The sequence below is a fragment of the Phascolarctos cinereus genome, unplaced genomic scaffold (assembly GCF_003287225.1).
Source record: "Phascolarctos cinereus isolate Bilbo 61053 unplaced genomic scaffold, phaCin_HiC Scaffold_9;HRSCAF=440, whole genome shotgun sequence".
In the NCBI taxonomy this organism is placed as follows: Eukaryota; Metazoa; Chordata; class Mammalia; order Diprotodontia; family Phascolarctidae; genus Phascolarctos; species Phascolarctos cinereus.
In genome coordinates, this window is record NW_027556402.1 from 202,021,179 (window position 1) to 202,042,676 (window position 21,498).

The 21,498-nt window shown below is 46.8% G+C and overlaps 1 protein-coding gene across 3 annotated transcripts in view; it reads right to left on the minus strand.

Annotated features, from left to right (window-relative positions):
- Positions 1 to 21,498, minus strand: part of FGFRL1 (fibroblast growth factor receptor like 1) — a 132,051-nt gene that overhangs the window by 41,479 nt on the left and 69,074 nt on the right. For all 3 annotated transcript variants that reach the window (XM_078149026.1, XM_078149027.1, XM_021005461.2), the window contains one exon: positions 11,042 to 11,314. In XM_078149026.1, coding sequence (XP_078005152.1) covers positions 11,042 to 11,314 — 273 coding nt within the window. The remainder of the gene's footprint in view (positions 1 to 11,041; positions 11,315 to 21,498) is intronic.

The following is a 21,498-nucleotide window of genomic DNA, read 5'->3' on the forward strand; positions in this document are numbered from 1 at the left end:
TAAAGAGGAGGGAAAACAGATGCAGAAGTTAAAAGACTTTCTCAGGGACACACAGCCAATAAGTATTTGAGCCAGGTTATCTGTAACTCTGTGAGTCTAACTCCAAGTCTCCCAAGATCAAAGTCTGGGTTGCATCTATCTTTGTATCCTCAGTATTGAGGATGGCATATTGCATGTAGTAGGCATTCAGTAAAGAAGGAAGGAAGGAAAGAAGGAGGGAAGGAAGGAGAGAAGGAGGGAGGAAGGAAGGAAGGAAGGAAGGAAGGAAGGAAGGAAGGAAGGAAGGAAGGAAGGAAGGGAGGCAGGGAGGAAGGGAGGGAAGAAGGAGGAGGAAGGGAGGGAAGAAAGGAAGGAGAAGGAAGGAAGGGAGAAAGGGAGGAAAGAGAGAGAAGGAGGGAGGAAAAGAAGTGATATTTTAATAGAATTCCAACTACAGTAAGAATGTTGTCAAGGAGAGATTTCTGGGCAGAGGGATCTCCCCAAAAGAACCTTCCATCTCTTCCATTCCACCCTGCAGACTCTCATCCTCACCCTCTTCCCACATCCTGGTGAGTGTGTCTGGGTCAAGAAGAGTCTTTCTCTGTGGCTGAACAGCAGGTCCGGGAGAAGGGCCTACGGCAACTCCCACTCCTTATTCTGGTATTGTCATCAACAAATTCTCTCTGGACACGAGGACAGCAAGGAAGGCAGCCGGGAGCCAGAAGGAGAGAGGGAAGCCAGGACTGAGGAAATACCTAGTGTTTGCTTAGGCTCCATGCCACCAATGAATCCCAGATGTTGGCTCCGGCTATCACATTTTGCTGGGTGCCGGCAGAAACCAACCAAGGTCTCTAGCCAGGCCAGGCTATGAACCATGCTGCCAGATAAGCCCCAAATTCCAACTCCTGCTGGCATCTGCCAAGCAGGGGGTGGCCCCCCAATGCTGAACCTCTGAGTGTTAACCTAGCACTCAAGGCGTCCCCCCACCTAGCACCAACCTACCTTTCCAGCTTTGTTACCTTCTACTTTCCCCTCATACATCCTATGTTCCAATCAGAGTATGAAACCTGCCACCCCCTCAAAACTTTCCATCTCCATGCTTTGGCTCACTGCGTCCCCTATAACTCGGACGTCCCATCAACCTCATATTTTTGCCTGTTGAAACTCAGCTTCTATGGTATCTCCTCTCAATTCCACCCCCAAAATGGATGTCTGGAGGAAAAGAGCAGAGAAAACCCTTAGAAATCAAGTCTCACCCCCTCAACCGAGGCCCAGAGAGGAGAATGAACTTGTCCAGTGTCACACAGCTGAGCAACAGAGTCAGGATGAGAACTCAGGCTCTCTGACCTCGACAGTGCCACGGCCTGCTGCTAAGGAACACTTAGTATGCCTCCCTCCTGCCCCTTCCCCCCTCCTGCCTGTCTAGTTATCTCCATCCCCATCTTAGGAAGCTCTGAGCTCCCTGGCAGCATGGACTGAGTCAGGGCCATCTTGGCTTCCTCCACAGGACATGTGTGGATCAGACATATGCACACATCAGGCACTCTATGAGCCTTTGGTGAATAAAGGCACCTCACGCACATGACAGGGCGCCCACCTCACAGATTCTCAAAGTAGCTCTGAGTTGGAAGGAACACTGGAGGCCAACCAAGGGTTCTTAACTTCTTGTGTCATGGACACCTTTGGCAGGTCTAGGGAAGCCGACGGACCCTTCTCAGCATCACGTTTTTAATGCGTAAGATAAATACAGAGGACTGCAAAGGACACCAACTGTATTAAATTACAATGGTCAGCATACATACATGCAAGCATACATATATACATACACACGCACAGAGACCCTGTGTGGCCCCTCAGAGCCTAGGTTCCTTCCTCTCTCCTATTACATTGTCCATATCATTGACACTGCTCAGGTGCCTGAGGACAAGCAGACCCTCCACCTTGCTAAGGACAGGACCACCTCTTACAGCCTCGATCCTATCCTTCCCATCTCCGCTGGGACCTTGGCCCTCGGATCAGCCCCATTCCTCCACTCTCCTCTCTTCCCTTCACTCTTATCTTCCATCTCCCTAACTGCTCCTGGCTCTGCTCTGTGCAGACAGACCCAAATCTCCTTAAAAACCTGCTTTAAAAACCCTTGACTTGACTTACCCATCCCCTCAAGTTATCATTCTGTATCTCCTTCCTTTCACAGCCAAACTCCTAGAAAGTTGTCTACACTCTGGCTTCTATTTCCCCACCTCCTACTCACTTCTTGACTTCTTATCATCTGTCTTCCAAGGCTACCTCTCAACTAAAGTTGTTCTCTGACGACTCCCAGGAAGCTCTCAACCGCTCCCTTCTAGGGCCTTTCTTCACCGTCAGTGGCCTCTCCACAGTGCCAACCCTTCCAGCTCCTGGATACCCTCTCTTTGTTCAGCATTTGAGACTCTGAATTCTCCATCTCAGGCATGTTTGCTCTTTCATGAGCCCCCAAGGCTCTGTCCTGCTCTCGTGTCTCTACTCTTTCTCGGTGACCTCCTCCCAAAGATCCAGTGCTCATCCCTAGGCAGCCGGCTCCCTAAGCCATAGAGCCAGCCCTCGCCTCTCTCTAGCCAACCATGAAGTTGTCATCTGCTTGCCTTAGCTCTCTACCTGGATGTCCCATTAGAATTTCTAATGCATCACGTCCAAAACAGAACTCATTATCTCCCCACACTCCCCCATTTTTTTGTGTTGATGATACCAAGCATCCTCTCAGCCAGCCCGGTTAAACAACTTTGGAGGCATCAATAACTGTCTCCTCTCCCTTACCCCTATCCCTCAGATCCAAGCGAGTACCAAGTCCTATCAATCGCTCCCCCACACACATAAGCTCCTTAAAGAAATTGTTTTTTTCTCATCTTTCTAGTCCCGGTGCCTAGCACATATTAGGGGCTGAAGAAATGTTTGATTTGAATTTTTAACCCCAACGCCTCGCACAGTGCCATGCAATTAGTAAATGCCAAATAAATGTTTGTGTGGTGGCATGCTGAAAATAAGAGACCTAGGCCTTGTCTTCAGAGAACGCCCCCATCTTGGGAAGACAAAGGAGGAAGAGACTCAGGCCCTGAACTCCAGGGAGCTCTCAGTCTGGCAAAGACAGAAGGATTAACAAATATTTACAGAACAATTGCTATGTATCTTGTTTGCCTTCTCAGTGGGTGGGGGAGAGGGAGAATTTGGAACTCAAAATTTAAAAAGAAAACTATAAATAATAAATTTAAAAATAGAACGATAAAAAAAACCCCAAATATTTACAGAGCATCAATGATGTGCTTTGGGAAATATAAGAGAGGGCACAGGAAAGACTATCAGGTTGGGGAGCTAGAACTGCTTCTCAATGTGCCACTAACTAACTGTGTGGAACTGTCCAAAATGTCACATCCCTCATCTGGGTATCAGTTTCTGCCCCTGTAAAATGAGGGGGGTTGGTCTACATGGTCTCTAAGGCCCTTTCTCCTGGCTCTCTATGATTCTTTTAAGAAGTCGAGGCTGTGTCTTTGGGCAGGGAGGGGGTCTGCCTCTGGCTGCTCAAGAGCCTGTAATTCCCCTTCTCACCTCTGTTTGGGCCATCCCCTCAACCATGCCCAGGCCACCCATGTGGTCACCCACCCCCTCCAGTCTGAGTGTCCTTGGGATATTCCCAGTGACACATATATCGTGAAAATCAGCCTGCGCCCCCCATCCCTGGGCCAGGTAGAAGGCCGAGAATTGGGGAGGCCTGAGCGGCCTCTTGGCTAACGTTTGTAACCGCGAGGGTGTCACTGTGAAGCCTAGGCTGGAGTTGAGGTGTCCTTGTGAAAGGGAAGAGGTGGGCCTCTGCCCCTCCCTTTCCCTCCCCTCCCCAGCCCAGCCCAATCCTCCCCGGGCCAGCAACCTTGGCCTGTGTGTCTGTTTTGAGTAGGAGAGGGAGGAGAAATCAATCACCCTTCTAACCACTGACAAATATTCAGGGCAGCTGGATATTTCAGGTTGGGAGTCGTTACCCCTCAGCCTGAGAAAATCACAGTTACATAAACACACACTGCGGCTGACTGACCCAGTCACACCACCCACTACGCACTTCAACACACAATCAGCGACCAGCAATAAGTGTCTATTAACTGCCTACTGTGTACTGTGGTAGGCCGTAGGGATCTAAGGACGAAAAAAGCAGCAACCTCTAATCACAACCGAGCTACCGTTCTACACCAGGGCAACCTTCCCCCAAACCTCACCCTCTCAAAGAAAGATCACAGGCTGTTCCGAAATGGAGTCAAAGAAAATAAAGTCAATATTGATCAATGCAGATGGAAAAGGGCAGAGGGCAGGGGGCAGGGGCAGGGGCCAGGGCCAAGGCAGTGTTGGAGCGTGGGGGCTCCATACAAGCAAGGCCCAGAGATGAGTATGACGTTATGAGGCACTGGTAGTGCTGTGGTTCAAGAGGAATGGGGACCATGAACCTCGTTCACACAGGGGACATAAGAGAGATAAAGCAGGGACACCGGTGCCTGGCTGAGTATGTGTATGTGTGTGTACGTGTGCGTGCGTGCATGCACACATTACTATGATTTGACTAAGTGTATATTAGTGTATGTTTCTGAGTAGGTTTATATGTATGCACACGTGACTACACATGTATGAATGCAGGGGCAAGCGTACAAATAAATGTGGTACTGTCAGCATGCATGTGTGCTATTGTGAATACACATGTACATAAGCTGTTTCGGACATATATGTGTACATGGATATAAAGGGCGTTATATGTGAGTATACATGTGTTCATAACTGGGATTGTGAGTGTATAAGCTCATAAGAATGCGCACTCATGCACATGCAGGTACTGTCATGAACACCCTTGTTGACATACAGTACTGGGAAGAGGGAAGAGAGAGAACACAGGACAGGCTGCTAGAGGGTCTATAGATCCCCATGCTTGGAGTCCTGGAGTTCTTAACATGGTATGCTGAATTTGTTGTTGGGTTTTTTTCTAATATTTTGATAACTATATTTCAATATAATTGGCTTCCTTTGTAATTCTATGTACGTTGCTTTATCCATTAAAAAACATTATTCTGGGGCAGCTAGGCGGCTCAGTGGATAGAGCGTTGGCCCTGAAGTCAGGAGGACCTGAGTTCAAATGTGTCCTCAAACCAAACACTTGACACTTACTAGCTGTGTGACCCTGGGCAAGTCACTTAACCCCAATTGCCTTTAAAAAAAAATTATTCTGAGAAAGGACTCATAGGCTTCAACAGACTGCCAAAGCATTCCAAAACAAAAAAAGGTTAAGAAATCTCCCAAAGGTAAGACCTTACATATGGTAGATACTTAATAAACGTTCATTGTGTTGGCTTGGCCAAAAGCCTTAGAACGGGCCTAATTCCGAGCCCCGCCCCCTCCCCCAGGGGTGGGTTCTTAACTCCTGTCCCAGAAAGGGAGGCATTTCATAAAAGGATTGTTTACCAAATGAAACGGGCCAAAGGTTTTATGCTTCTGACTCCCCAAGCAAATAACATGAAAGAGAAATAAGTTTGGAAATAGGACAGAAACTTCTTTTCTGGCAGCTCGGCTCAGCCTGGCCTGCTCTGATCCAAGAAGAAGAAACTGAGGCCCAGAGGCAGGTTTTGAACCCAGGTCCCTGGATTCCAAATGTAGCCTTCTTTGTATTTCAACGAACAGTCTTGAGCTGCCTCCTGGGCCACAGATAATGCTGGAATTCTGAAAACTTCATGTCAGAAGGGGCAACCCAGTACACTTGACCTGAAGTCAAGAAGAGCCAGCTGAGTTCAAATCTTGCCTCTGACATTTCTTAGCCATGTGAGCATGGGTAAATTCTGGCCTCTCTATAGAACCCTCAGTTTCCTTGTCAATAAAATGGGCAACTGGGCAGCTAGGTGGCACAATGGACAGAGCTTTGGTCTTAGAGTCAGCAGGACCTGAGTTCAAATCCAGCCACAGACACTTGACACTTACTAGCTGTGTGACTCTGGGCAAGTCACTTAACCCTGACTGCCTCACCAAAATAATAATAATAATAATAAAATGGGCACCATAATACATGCAGTACTACCCCACAGGATTCTGAAGCTCAAGTGTATGTAAAGCATCTTTACAAAACTTACATAGTATATATGTACATATATATACACATATGTACACACATCAACATACACATACATGATTATACCTGTCATGTTCCCGTGGTAATGTTTTTAATCCTGCTTATAATCTTGCTCAGTCATCTCTAACACAGATTACATTACTGATTAAGAGCTGGGAGGAATCTTAAGGACCATCATTTGACAGATGAGAAAGTGAAGCCTAGCAAAGTCCAGTGACTTGCCCAAGGTCACACAGTTAGTGACAGAATCAGGATCTTGGAAGTCCAAGTTCCGCCTGTTTGTAGGGCATCACCCCATTCTGTATCTATATTTCCAGTTACAGGGACACAGCCAGAGCCAGCAGTTTAATGATAGGTTCCCAAAGCTCTGCCCAGCCCAGTCTGAGAGCTGGGCTCTAATGCTGGACACAGAGCTGGGCACAGGAGGAGGGATGCCACCCACACAGCACTAGAAGAACAACACGCTTGTGTCCTTGGGAAACACCTCTCTTCACTTCCTCCAAATCCAGAGCCTGCCACTCAAGGACTGTCAATATGGGACCTTTAACTATCTCCCCCTTCCTCCAGGGTCCTTTCCAGACACACAGGAATCCCAACTCTTCCCTGATTTCAGCCAGCCTTCTCCCAGCTCTGCATTCACATAAACCACCTCCTAAGCCTGGGAGACCCTCCCTCCTCTCCCGCTGAAATTCTTTTCCTCCTTCGAGACTGGTATTCATTCCCTGCCGCAGGGAGCTTCCCTCATTCCACACAGAAGTGGTCTCAGCCACCTCACACCGACCTAGGGCAGAAGAAGGGCACTCAGACGTAGCAGAGCTCTCCTGAGCTCTCCTCAGCTCTCGTGTGGCCGGGCAGCTAAGTACTAACAAACCCTCCCAAAGAGACATCTCCTACTGTGCCCCCGATTTCCCTCAAACAAGGCCTTTAGGGAAAGCCGGGAAAACTGGAAGTCACCCATCTTGAAAACGTTAGGGCCAAGGGGATATACTGTATCATTGTCCAAATTAAGCAAGAGGCTTCTTTGTCTGTAAAAGATACTAACCAGTTGGGGTCTAGTTATATCCAGGGACCCGGATTCAAACCCCACCTCTAGCATTAATTTGCTGTATAACCTTGACCATGGCAGCTAGGTGGTCTAGTGGATACAGCATTGGACCTGGAGTCAGAAAGAATGAGTTCAAATCAGAGTCAGACACTTAACTAGCTGTGTGACCCTAGGCAAGTCACTAAACCTCTTTTGCCTCAATTTCCTTATTTATAAAAGAGAAGGAAATGGCAAACTACTGTATGCTCTTTGCCAAGATAACCTCAAATGGACTCACAAGAAGTCAGACACGACTGAAATGGGTGAACAACAAAACTTGGCCAAGTCATTTCCCCACTCAGGGCTTCACCCCAGCCTCAGTTTCCTCTTCTGGAAAAATGAGAGGCTTGGATTGGGTAATCTCTAAGACCCCTTCCAGCTCTAGAACTATGGGTTTCATGTTCTTCTAAATCACTTCCCTTTTATGAGTCTTCACTTTCTGCTCTAGAAAATGAAGGGGCCGGACAAACTGGTCTCTAATAACAGGAGTAACTGCTCACATTTCCATAGCGGTTTACAAAGCACATTCCTTATAACCACCCTGTAAAGGGGAGAGTACTGGGATTACTATCCCCATTATACAGGAGGAAACCCAAACTCAGGGAGGCTGAGTGAGCTGCCCTCAATCACAGAGAAGTGCCAGAGCTGGGATTCGAACCCTAATCTCCTAAATTCCATGTCCATTCCTCTACACTGGGCTCCCTCTCATCTCACTAAGGCCCCAGCTCTGCCACATTATGAGTCGAAACTCTGCCAGCCCAGAAACTCCACTCTCCCTATCTCGAGATGCTGGGCCACGGGCCGAGGAGTTCACTGGAACACACTAATGCAAACCACATTGTCCCACTGTACGACTCTGGTTTTTTTCTACCCACAACTTGAAGCCCTCAGAACCGGCAGCAGGAGTCTTCGCGAGAGCAAACAGATGTTTGCTGGTGGCTGCCGCTCTGGGCGCCCTGTGCAGATCATAAAAGAGGAGAAGAGGGATGATTCTTCTCATGTAAAACACTCCCCCACGTGCCTCACGTCAAATGGCGCTGACGGTGAAACAAGCTGTGAAAAACCTGAAACACAAAAATACGACTCCCTTGGCCTGGCCAGGAAGAGGAGCCTGGGCGGAAGGAAAGGAAGTGCCGTGAGGGCATCTCGCCTAAGCCCCTCACTTGACAGGTAGGGAAAGTGAAGCCTAGCTAGAGCAGGGAAGGGGCTGGCCCAAGGTCACCCAGACAGCCGGAGGCTGAGCCAGGGCCAGAAGCCAGGTTTCCTGACTCGCCACCAGGGGCTATTACCACAAGCAGCATGAGCTCTTGTATCTGAGCTGATGAGGCCTGAGGAGAAGTAGGAGCATCAGATGTCCAGAGGGGCTGAAGAGGTCAGCTGAGGAGGAGGCTGGCACACTGCCTCTGGCCCGTAGAGGCTCTGGGCCCTGATACGTGAGCGAGAAGGCTAGATCTCTCTGGTTCCTCAATTATAAAATAAGGGAGTTGGAGCAAATGATCTCTCAGGTCCCTTTTAAGCCCAAAATTCTACGGTCCTATGATTCTATGAACCCATGTAGGGGTTATCCCATGGGCCCAGTGACCTAGAGATCCAGAACGGAGAAAGCAAGATCAATGAGGTACAGCTAAAGCTCAGAAACCTTCGCTGGCTCCTGACTGGTTGCTGAATTAACTGGCATTCAATGCCCTCCACAACATGGCACCATCCTACCTTTCCAGGCTTATCTGAACCTACTCCCCACCAGAGTTCTGCACTCTGGCTGGCCTGAATGTACTATCACCCACTACAAAAATATCACACACACACACCATTCTCCACCTTTCAAATGCCTACCCACCCTTCCACATACAGTTAAAGTACAATCTCCTCCATGAAGACTTCTCTGACTAGAAGTGATCGATCCCTTCTGTTTTCTCAGCCTATTTTGTACAGAACCTTTCCTCCACAATATAATTATTTGTATGCACCTTCTATCCCCTCACCACTAACTACCACCCCCTTCCCCTCCCCCCCAATACTGGAAGCTCACTGAGGGTATGAACCATGTCATCCACCTCTAGCACCAATAGATATAAGTTATGGATTGGGGCACCGCTGGGAGGACTTTCCTAACGGGAGCTGTCCAACAATGGAAAAGGCTCTTTTGTGTAGGGTGGGAAAGGAAGCAAACTCCCCATCACTGAAAATGTTCAAGAAAAGGTTGAATGGACCTCCTAGCTAGGTAGAGCAGTGGCTACAGTGATGGATGGACCTAGAGTTAGGAAGACCTCAGTTCAAACTTAGCCTGAGACACTTACTCTGTCTGTCTTTATTTCCCCAGCTGTAAAATGGGAATAATAGTAGCACCTACCTCCCAGGGGTGTTGTGAGGATCAAATGAGATGAATGTATGTAAAGTACTTCACAAACTGTATGCGGACATACAAAAGTTAGCTGTTATTAGCTACTGTTACTCTTGCCCTGGAAGGAGGCTGCAGTAGATAATCTCAGAGGTTTCTGTGAACTAAGACCTCTACAGCCTAAGAGGACATTAGCAGTGGAAGAGGCCGTACAGATCAACACATCTAACTCCTTCACTGCAGAGATGAGGAAACAGCCTGGGAGAGAAGGGACTTCCCCAGAGCCACACAGCTGTCAAGCGCTGGAATCCTGTGACACTCTGATGCAGGATTCTGACAACAGAGCCTGGGAGCCTCACTTCCCGACAGATAGTAACAGCTCTGTCAGCTAGAGCACCCCAGTCTTTCCAAAGTGCTTCCCCCGACAACCTTGGGAGATCAGCAGTAAACATGTCAATGTTCCCATTTTCCATATGAGGACACTGAGGCCAAGGAGAGGAAAAGTGATGTATATTTAAGGTCACACAGTCACTGAGTATTCAAGATGGAACCCAAACCCAGGTTTCCTCATTCCCAGCCCTATGTTTAGGGTCAAGCCCTCCACAGGGACCTCATCTACAGCATCCCTAATAAGGGATGTCATTCGGCTTCTGCTTGAAGACCTCCAGGCATGGGAGCTTACCACTTACTGAGGCAGCCCTTTCTGTGACACCTCTCAATCAGACCCTTCCCAAAGGACCCAGGCCAAAGGAGAATGCGACACCCAGCACCTAGGCTGAGCAACACTAAGGCTCTGAGGTCCTGGTCTTGTGTGGGATAAAAAAAGGTTTTAAAGAAACACAGAGAGGTTTCAGAATGACTTCAATCACATATTTCGCTTTCTATATTTTTGCTTCAGGTTCATGGGAATCAAACACACCAAAATGCGTATGCACAGGCACACGTAAGAAGCTTCTTAGGATCCAGAGTGAAAAGACACCCAAATGCCCTCTAGCTTAACCCCGTCTTCTTTCTTCAGATGTAGAAACTGAGGCAGAGAGAGGGCAAGGGACTTGCCCAAGGTCACACACACACACACATATATGCTAAATGGCCGAGTCATCACTCAAATCCAACTCCTGGAACTCTAAACTCAATTCTATTTCCACTCTACTCCATAGTTTCTTAAATTGTTTGTCCTTGTCTTTCCTTGCTATTTTTCGGTGCTCTTGGCTACCTGAGACAGTCTCTGCATGGGGTCTGAGATATCCAGCACTGAACATCCCACCTTATGTCCAACAGTGACCACATCCTTCCATCCAGCCACATTCCTCCAGCCTGATGTTGGTGCTGAGCACTGGCCTGAGAACACCCCCTCCCCTGCCGCCATGTTGTATGGGAATGGTCATCTCCAGTCCTTTCTCTCTACTACCCTTCCCCCCACCAAGCCCCGCGACTCAGCTCAGATCTGGTGTTGCCCTCTCTCCCTCCTCTGTCCAGCACCGCCCCCCCTTTCTCAGAACACGATCACACTCACCCATCACAATGAGCGTGTAATTGACACTCAGGCTGCCAAAGCCATTGGTGGCCTTGCACACATAGGTGCCAGCATCCCCTCGTTCCACTTCCTTGATCTTCAGGCCCTGGGGGAGGACCCGAAAACGGGCCCAGCCGCTATGGATGGTGCGTCCGTCCTTAGTCCACATGGTGAGGGGCGGCGGGTCCCCTTCCACAGGGCACAGGAGTTTGATGGTCCTTCCCAGCCTTGCCGACTGCCTGGGGGCCACACGGTCGGAGATCCTGGGAGGGCCTACAGGACAAAAAGGGACAGAATTGAACTGGGCTCTCCTCCAGCAGTCTGATGATTCACCCCTCTGCCCCTTACACCAGCACTGGCTTGGCAGTTGGGCCTCGGATGGATTCCCAGCATTTGACACCTATTATTGGTACAACCACAGAGAGGCTGACTCACCTCCCGAGCCTCATAGAATCAAAGGACTCTAGAGATTATTTAAGCCAATGCCCTCATCTTATAGAGGAACTGAGGCCCAGAAAAGGAAGTGATCTGCCCAAAGTCACACAGATAAGAACTGTCAAAGCTAAGATTCAAACCCAGGTCTCCAGATTCTGGGATGGATGCTTTCCCACCGCACCACCCACCAAAGGCTCCTCAGCCTTTAATAAGAATTTACAATATATACAATCACAACAGCATTGTCAAACAAACAAAATCAACAATAACTTTGCAAGATGGCTTTTAGCAATACAAAGGCCAGCCGTGATTCTGCTCCTGACAAAGAAGTAATGGACTCAAAGATATTTCCATTCTCAAACAAGACCAACGTGGGAATGTGTTTTGCTTCACTGTGCATGTTAGTCGGACGGAGTTTTTAAATCCCTTTTTCCAATCAATAAATATTTTTTTTAAGAATCTACTACATGCTAAGTACTGGGAGGGGAGAGGAAGACACAGCATAATCCAAAGAAAAGAAAGAAAAGAGGATGAAAGATTTTTACAAGTCAACAGGAAAGAGAGAAGGACAGAAGGAGATACAGACAAACAAGACAGCTTGGAAAGTTACATGTTGAAATTAGTATATATTTAAAAAGACTAGCAAGGGATCCTAAGAGAGACTGGCAGTTTCCCATACAATCTACTTTCTTTTTCCTTGTAGTTTACAAAGGGAAACACTCACTTTAATTCAGAATAAAAACTAAAAAAGGAAAGAAAAAGAGTTTACTCTGCTCTGTCCAGCACTGTGGCTTCTCCTTCCCCTCAGACTTCACCCCCCCCCACCCCCCCCCACACACACACACTTACTCACTCACACCCACCTCCAAGCCCCAGGGAAAGCCTGTTCCTTCCCAGCTCCTCCATGCCTGCTCCTCAGATACCCTAAAGCCCAAATGAATAACGGGACATGCCTTTAAAAACAAGGAGTCCTAATTCATTCATGCATTTCTAGGTACAGCAATTCTAAAGGTCAGTCTGTAGTCACCCCGGAGGTGGGAGAATGGCAAAATGGAAGCAGAGAAGTTACTGGGGATGAAGAATTTGCAAGATAGCACATTTCTTTACCAAACAACCCCGGATCATCCTTCTGTCTGCTGATTCCACTCCTTGCTGATCTAGCCTCCCTACCCTTTCTCTGCCCCCTCACCCTCCCCCCCAGGGACACACAGATAAATCTCAGGCCAAGTCAACCTTGGATCCTGGACAGAGGGTCTGGTGAGATAAGATTCCTCACATGTCCCTCACCCCAGCTGGCTGGGGCTGGGACTTCCCAGGGTCCAGAGCTGGAAGGAGCCAGCTTCTCCTCCTTTTTCAACCTCCTCTCTGGTTCCCCATGGAGCTAGATATAGTACTCAAAAGGACTACAAGGTTTTTAAAGGACAGGGTAGGTACTGGCCTGTTTCGGGGGAAGTTGCCCTAGACTAGGAGTCAGGACACATGAGGTCTAGTTCCAGGCCTGTCACTAATGGCTGTAGGACTTGCTTACAGTCACTACCTTTTTTTGGACCTCAGTTTTATATAGAGAGTTATACTACACACACACATGTATACACATATATACATATATATGTATATATGTATATATGTGTGTGTGTGTGTATGTGTGTGTATATATATATATATGACCTCAGTTTTATATATCATATACATTTTATTTCATTAAATATTTCCCAATTACATTTTTAAAAAATTTTAACATTCATTTTTTTAAAATTTTGAATTCCAAATTCTCTCTCTCCCTTACCCCTTGAGAAGGTAAGCAATATATTGAATACACGTGTGAATGGACCTCAGTTTTCCATTCTGTCAAATGGAGATAACCCCTCCCCTACTTCCCTTAAATGGCTGCTGTGAGGAAGCCATCAGTGATGAGAAAAATGCTTCGAAAAGATACCATCTCTTCCTCCCATTAGTTCTAATTCTTTACGTCATGACTAATGGGAAAATATGCTTAATATGAATGTATAAGTAGAACCTATATCAGATTGCATGCTGTCTTGGAGAGGAAGGTGGGGAAGGAGGGGGAGAAAATTTAAAACTCAAAATCTTATGGAAGTGATTGTTGAAAACTAAAAATAAATTAATTAATTATTTTAAAAAAAAAAAGAAAACAAAGGATGCCATCTGATCCTCCTTCCTATTTCTCACCTGCCACAGAGCTTAGATTATATAAGGCCTGGTCCAGCTGAAGTCCTGACTCTTCCCATTCCAACCCTGGTCCACATTGATTCCTCCCCTTCTCTGGGTCCTCACTCCCCACTAACAACTTGATGGGGACAACGATAAAAGTAGCAACAACAATAACAAGGCTTTAAGCTCTACTAGGGCAGCAAGGTGGCGCAGTGGATAGAGCACCAGCCTTGGGGTCGGGAGGACCTGAGTTCAAATCCAACCTCAGATACTTCCTAGCTGTGTGACCCCAGGCTAGTCACTTCACCCTGTTTGCCTCAGTTTCCTCCTCTGTAAAATGAGCTGGAGAAGGAAATAGTAACCCACTCCTGCATCTTTGCCAAGAAAACCCCAGATGGGGTCACCAAGAGTTGGACATGACTGAGCAGCAGCACAAAGTCCTACAAAAGGCCTTCCTTACAAGAGATTTTATAAATGCCTTGTGAGCAAGCCCTGGGTGATCAGGTTGGGCAAGGATTCTCATCACTGCACAGATGAGGAAACTAAGGCACAAGAGTTCAGTGATTTGCCCGAGGTCACACAGCCAATAGTTGTTAGAGCCAGGATTAGAACCCAGATCTCCCCTGATTACAAAGTTCTGTGTGTTTTTTTTTTCACTACAGCATGCTATCTAATAACAATAATAGTTAACATATATATACTACCTACTATGTACCAGGTACTTTACAAATTTCTCATTGATCCTCACAACAACCCCGGCAAGCAGGTGCTATTATTATCCCTATTTGACAGATGAGGAAACTGAAGCAAACAGGGTTCAGTGACTTGCCCAAGGTCACACGGTTAGTAAGTGTCTGAGGCTGGATTTGACCTCAGGTCTTTCTGACTCCAAGCCCAGTGGTCCATCCACTGTGCCATATAGATGCCCATCTACTACCTGGGACCATTTTTATTTTGTTTTGTCTTGTTTTGTTTTAAATAATTTATTTTTAGTTTTCAACATTCACTTTCGTGAGTTTGTGAGTTTTACATTTCCTCCTCCCTCCTCTCCTCCCTCCTCCCCAAGACAGCGTGCAATCTGATATAGGCTCTATTTATACCTTCCTATTAAGCATATTTTCACATTAGTCATGATGTAAAGAAGAATCAGAACTAATAGAAGGAAACACGAGAATGAAGCAATAAAACAAAACAACAAAAGGAAAGGAGAGCCAGCAGCACTAGTCATCGCACAGCGTGGCTGTTACTGTGTACAACATTCCCCTGGTTCTGCTCGCTTCACTCAGCATCAGTCCGTACAAGTCTTCCCAGGTTTTCCTGAAGTCCACCTGCTCATCATTTCTTATAGCACAACAGTATTCCACTACCTCCATGTACCTCTGGGACCATTTTTAGCACCAAGTAAAAGGGCTTTGTATTCAGGAGGCACTCCGTAAATGTTTACTGAATTTGTTGTTCAATTCTGAAAGCCCTAAATCTTTGAAATCTGGTATTGGAATCTTGTCTGGTTCTTTCATTTCTTGTATCAGTATCTTGTCTCCTCCACAAGGCTGGAAGCTCTCCAGGGTCGAGTGACCTCAATCTTCTCAATAGAGACCCGCTGCACACAGTAAGCTCAGAAATAAAGCTTCCCCTGATTCTGCCAGCCAATCCCAGGAATCTCCTGCTCAAGTGATCTCATGTCACTCATACCTCACTGGTGCACCCATCACATTCTAATGGACAAACCCACTACTGGCAGACCTGGGTCACTCGGAGTCTGGAAAGAGACACAGTGTCTCGCTCTAGAACAGAGACCAAGATAGGAAGTAATCTCTTTGCAATATCCAGATATCCCAATGGAGGAGGCAATGAGGCAAGTGATGTTATCTTTACTGGAATGTAAGCTCCCCGAGGCCAGGACCATCTTGCCTGCATCTATTTGCAAGCCTAGCACTTGGCATGGTGCCTGTGTCATGGTAAGCACTTAATGAATGTTTTGTCTGTCCATCTATCTTTCAGAAGAATGAGGAACCAAAGCTCCTGTTACACAATCTCAATGTTTCGTATTGAATACTATTTTCTCAATAACTGTCATAATAAAACCTGAGCTGTGTGTCTTGGACTTACCTGTGGTTCTTCCTTGTTCCTTGCCTCCTACAACCAATAATCAGGGTCTTGTCCATTCCATGGCTACACCTCGAAAACTAATTCCTTTCTCTCTTCCCTCTCCTGCCACACCACCTTTATCATCACCTGACTGGACAGTGGCTTCTTAACAGGTTTTTCTGCTTCTAGTTTTGTCCTTCACCAGTCCTGTTAGAATAATCTTCCTCAAGCAAGTTGTACATAATAGAGGTCTGCAGTTTTGTGGACAATCCTCTTCTCTTTACTCTTTTTTTTTCTTTTTTGGCTAGGCAATGGGGTTAAGTGACTTGCCTAGGGTCACACAGCTAGTAAGTATCAAGTGTCTGAGGCTGGATTTGAACTCTAGTCCTCCTGACTCCAAGGCCAGAGCTCTATCCACTTCGCCACCTAGCTGCCCTGACAATCCTCTTCTGTTCTCCTCTACATATGTGAAAATTTCCATTTTGTTTGGCGTTTGTCGAGTTCAGAATAAAATTTTAAACTTTTTTTTAAAAAAGAAAGAACTTTCTTAAATCATAGATCTAATTGGGTCATTCCCCTCCTCAAGAATCTTCAATGATTCCCTATTCATTCCCAAGAAAAATTCAAACCCCTCTACTTGGCATTGAAGGCTATCCACAACTCGGTAAACACACAGGGATACAAAATCATACACACACACACACACAAATGCTTGCACATTGTGTCTCTGTGTACATTTGTGTCTGTGCCTCTATCTCTGCATGCAGTTACTGCTGTATGGTGTCACGTCTCTGAATGGGCATCTTCCTATACCTCGTTCATGGCTCCATATACACGTCTCTGTGAATCAGCGTCTCCGTCTCTGGGTGCGTGTGAGTGCATAAGTGCCTCCCTTTGTGAAAACACACCACGGGGTACCTGGACAATGCAAGAGCGCTCACCATAGCTTTATTTGTTTAAATATTTCAGCTCACTTACACCCAGACAAATGTGCTGAGCTATTTGCATCTAAAAGGAAGACAGCGGGCCTGGACTCAGGCTGGCCCTGCCTGGGAAGGGGCAGCTCCACACCTGTCTTCCCCAAACAGCTGGGTCAGTATCCATTCCCATCAGCGATCCCAGTGGCGGCAGGCTCCTGGGAGGGGTTGAGAGAGATCCTTCTTCGATTCTCCTTCTACGAGGATTCCACCCATCCTCCTACTCTCCCCAGCCCCCAGATACTGTTCCTCCCGCCCTGCACAACACTCCTGGATGCCCGCCAACCAAGCATTTTAGGGGGAGGGGAATGCTTGAGGGAAGCAGACTGAAGAAGAGGCAAAGGGTAGGGATGGGCTGGAAAGAACCCCCTGGGGAAATGAGACTTGATAAGGCTGGGGCTCCTAGGCCCCATTTCCCTCTCAGAGCTCCTCGGATAGGGGCACAAGGGTACAAGAACTAGGAGTCCTTGGGTCAGACTAAAAAGTTCATGCACTCCCCAAGCTCCGGCCCTGTATTAAAACTTGATTTATGGTCCTTCCGGAAACCCACTAGATACTCTCTGTTTTGATAGCAATTGGAGCCTTGGCGAGAGATTTAGCAACACCTCAGAGGGAAGGGAGGGTCAGTTCGCACTCCACATTCCTGCCTTCCCATGGGCGAAGACTTTTCAACAGGCAGCTGGCGGAGGGCAAAGAACTGTGGCCTGGGAGGCAGGAGACATCAGTGGGACCTTAAGCAAGAACCCTCTTGTCAAGCCTCTGTTTCCCAACCCGTACAATGGCTGGAGTTGGCTGAGGGCCCTCCTAAGATGTCCTCTAGTCCTGCCATTCTATATTCCAAGGTTTGAATTCTCTACGAGTCTGATCTAACGACCTTGGGAAAGGGAGCCACTGTTCTCCCAAGTTCGGCCCCTGGCCACGTACCACCCATTCCATCCCAGAGAAATCATCAAAGGGGGCTTTATTGATACCCGCCCCCCAAAAACCACAATCCAAAACAATTCCAAAGAAGAAATTCCTGGGGAGGCAGGGCCCTGGAGCCTCTTGGATTGGATAGAAATGTATATACCCACACACTGTCTTGTAAAGTTTGTAAAGAAATTTTAAAGAAGTTTTAAGAGTCCCGAGGGTTGTATATATTTTACTGTTTAATAGCAGACACGTCCGCATCCCATGAAGAGAAGATTTCTTTGGGAAGGCCCACATTGGCAGAACGGCAGCCAGCTTTTCATCTGGCTCCCCGATAAAAATTAGTCTAGAGATGGGAGGGCCCCTTAGAACACAGGAGGTCAGAACTGGGAGTTCTGCAGCTAGAAAAATGAATCACATTTTACAGACAGGGAAACTGAGGTCTCACCTAAGGTCACCCAGTCAGGTAATGGTGACTCAGTTCATGACCTGCAAAGTAGGGGACTGGTAATGTTTAAATCACACTTAAAGGCGTGAAAAGCAGTTTATCTATGTTACCTCAACAATCCTGGGAGGGAGATGCTGCGATTAACCCTATTTTACCGATGAGTAAACTGGGAAGTGCCTCACCTAGGGTCACACAAACTAGGCAGCATCTGAGGCAGAATTTGAACTCAGGTCTTCCTGACTTCCTGACGCCAAGGCCTCTGCTTTACTCACTAAACCAACCATTACTCTTTCTCACCAAGGGGAGAGATTTGGTGAGGTTTATTTAACAATCAGTCTTGAAATTTTACTGTTAAGAGTCAAAAACCACTTGAAAGGTCATGCAGTCCAACATCCTCTTTTTATAGGGAGAGAACTGAAAATACCTTGCCTAAGGTTAGGGAACAGAGAACCACAGAGCTTGGCTGAGAGCAGGGGAGCACAGTGGTCCCTCCTTTCAGAACAGGGCGGTAACAAAGATTTCTATTTCCTTTGGCTCTAGTCAAATGCTTATTAATAACTATGAGGTGGTGGTAAGAGCGCCTCAATGGATATTTGACATCTCAGTGGTGCAACTAACTTTCTACATTCCCCCTCTCTCTTCCCTGAGCCCCAGTTTTCCTATTAATAAAATAAGGAACATGGACCTAGATTCAAATCTACCTCAGATGCTGGCTGCATGACATTGGGAAAGCCACTTAATGTCTCTGGGCCGTAGTTTCCACATCTGTAAAATGGGATTAATAATAGCATCTGCCATGTATAACCTCTATCGAATTGCTTGCCTTCTCAACGAGGTGGGGTGGGGAGGGAGGGAGGAAGACAATTTGGAACTCAAAGTTTTAAAAACGAATGCTAAAAATTGTTTCTACATGTAACCGGGGAAAAATAAAAATAAGATATTAAAATTAAAAAATAATAACATCTTTCTGCCAGGACTGTTGTGAGGACTGAGTAAGGACTAGATGGCTTCTGGGATACCTTCCAGTTCTGAATCTTAGGTCCTATGATTTCAGAAAGATCTCGCCTCCTCCCTGCCCAATTCAAGTGCTTTTCATCGTCAGTCAGTAAACTTCCTTGTATTAGATTAAAGCTCAGTTTAACATCTTTATGAAGACTTTCACAGCCACCAAAAGAATGTTTTTGTTGCCTCTTAATTTTAAAATCAGGAAATGGGAGTGAACTCCTATCATCCCCAGGCACCCAGTACTACAAGGGACCTCTGCCCCCACCCCACCTTCATCCTATATGGGGAGCTCGGAAGGAGGAGAAAGGCTCCTTGCCCTCAGGGGCCCCCACAATGGTTGGGGAGAACAGAGTTCTTCAGTATCAATCACAATCTGTTTAGAGCCAGTGTGGTTGGCCTCCAGTAAAGGTGAGGGAGGAAGGGAGGGAGGGAGAGAGAGGGGGAGAGAGAGAGAGAGAGAGAGAGAGAGAGAGAGAGAGAGAGAGAGAGAGAGAGAGAGAGAGAGAGAGAGAGAGAGATTCAACTAAAGCCTCCTCCATGAAGCCTTCCCTGATCCCAGCCCTGCCCTCAGCCCACCCCCAGACAATATGGAGGGGATCTTTGACTCCTATTTTTATGTCCATCACAGTCCTCTCCAGCCCTAAAGTAGAAGCTCCCTGAGGGCAGGTACCACATCATCTGGTTCTCTTCTGTGCATGTTCCAATGCCCATATACAGTTCTGCACACATAGGCACTGACTTAGAGTTTACAAAGGCTTGAGCTTCTTTCCAACAGCCCTGGGAGAAAGGGAGTTCCAGCTATTATTCACCCTTACCCCAGGTAACAGAGGAGGAAAGGAAGGGGCGGGGGACCAAGAGATCACCTCGGACAGAGGTCACTAGAGGCATTCAGAGCTTGGACTTGAACCCAGTCTGCTGACCTCCAGGACAGTGCTCATTAATGGATCTGAAAGTACTGAATGAAGAAACATGACAGGACCCACCCAATTGCCTCCTTTCCTTCCCACAACTCCTGGTTCCCATATAACAGGCACGAGCGTGTAAACACAGATTCTCTCCTGTCACCCCTCTGCCCCCAGCGGGCCAAGAAGCCACATGTAACCCACTTTTGGCACACCCTGGTTTAATAAATAATTAGCCACTTCCCTTAGAGACATGCACTGCCCGCCAGGCTCCCCAACAGGAAATTCTAAGTGTCATTGTTTATGTCTGCAAGGAAGGAGAGAAACCACCACAGTGAAGAACTGACAGGGAGCCAGGCCCTGGACCTGCCTGGTTGATATTTGTAAATAACTGACTTACTAGAGCGTGGGCCCACAATGGAAGCCTTCTTCACATGAGATGACACAGGAGAAGGGCTTTGGAACTGGAGGAGGTTTGACAAATATGGAAGCTATCATTCCTCCCAGCACCCTCTCACAGGGCTCATCCACAGAGCATCACAATAGGAAGGGCCCTTGGAGGCATCAACCCCAATCCCCTCATTTTACAGATAGGGAAACTGAGGCCCAGACAGGGAAAGAAACTCATCCCAGGTTTGGCCATGGGTTTCCCCCCGGACTAGATAAACCATGCCAGAAAAGCCTGGGAACTTAGGGAAGAATTAAATGATCAAGCGCCATTGTGATCTCTCCAAGGGAATTTGGAGGCATCTATCCAACCCCCTCACTTTACAGATAGGCAAATTCAGGTTCAGAGAGGGTAAGTGACTTGCTCAAAACCGCACAGGTAAGCAAGTAGTAAAGGTGGAATTTTCTGCTGAAGGAAGGAAGGAAGGAAGGGAGCAAGGAAGGAAAGAAGACAAAACCTTGTAATAAATATACCTAGTCAAGCAAAATAAATTCTCATGCTGGCCATGTCCAAAAGTATATGACATAATTTGTAAAGTAGCTAGGGCCTGATTTTTAGGATACACGAACAAGAATGGGAAATTTCTAAAAAAAGAGATCACAGATCATATTAACAACCCCAAAAAGGCAACCAGAAGATATCAGTAACTACCAACTCACATCCCTATTCAATCATCTCCGTAATATTTTTTTAAAAGATCCATGCATTACTGCGAGTATTCTTAATAAAAATATAAGCAAAGGAACAGGCTGCCTTTTACTTATGATTTTCTACAGCAAGCCAAATCTTCAGCCACACAAATGGCTGAGAGGTGGAGAAAAAATGTACCTGTTTGTTGATTACTCCCCCCCAAAACTCCAAAACTACAGCAATGATAACAAACCCACCATGACTTGATGGCTATCTTCCGACAGGGTACCCTGCACAACGTTATTGCTAACAACATTTTCATAACGCTTTTTACACCATAAAACATCCCATTAATAGAGCTGACTACAGAAAACTTTTTTTTCATTGACCGTGCTTATCAATGTCCAATGAGCAGGGTTTTGCCACACTCTTGGAGCATATCC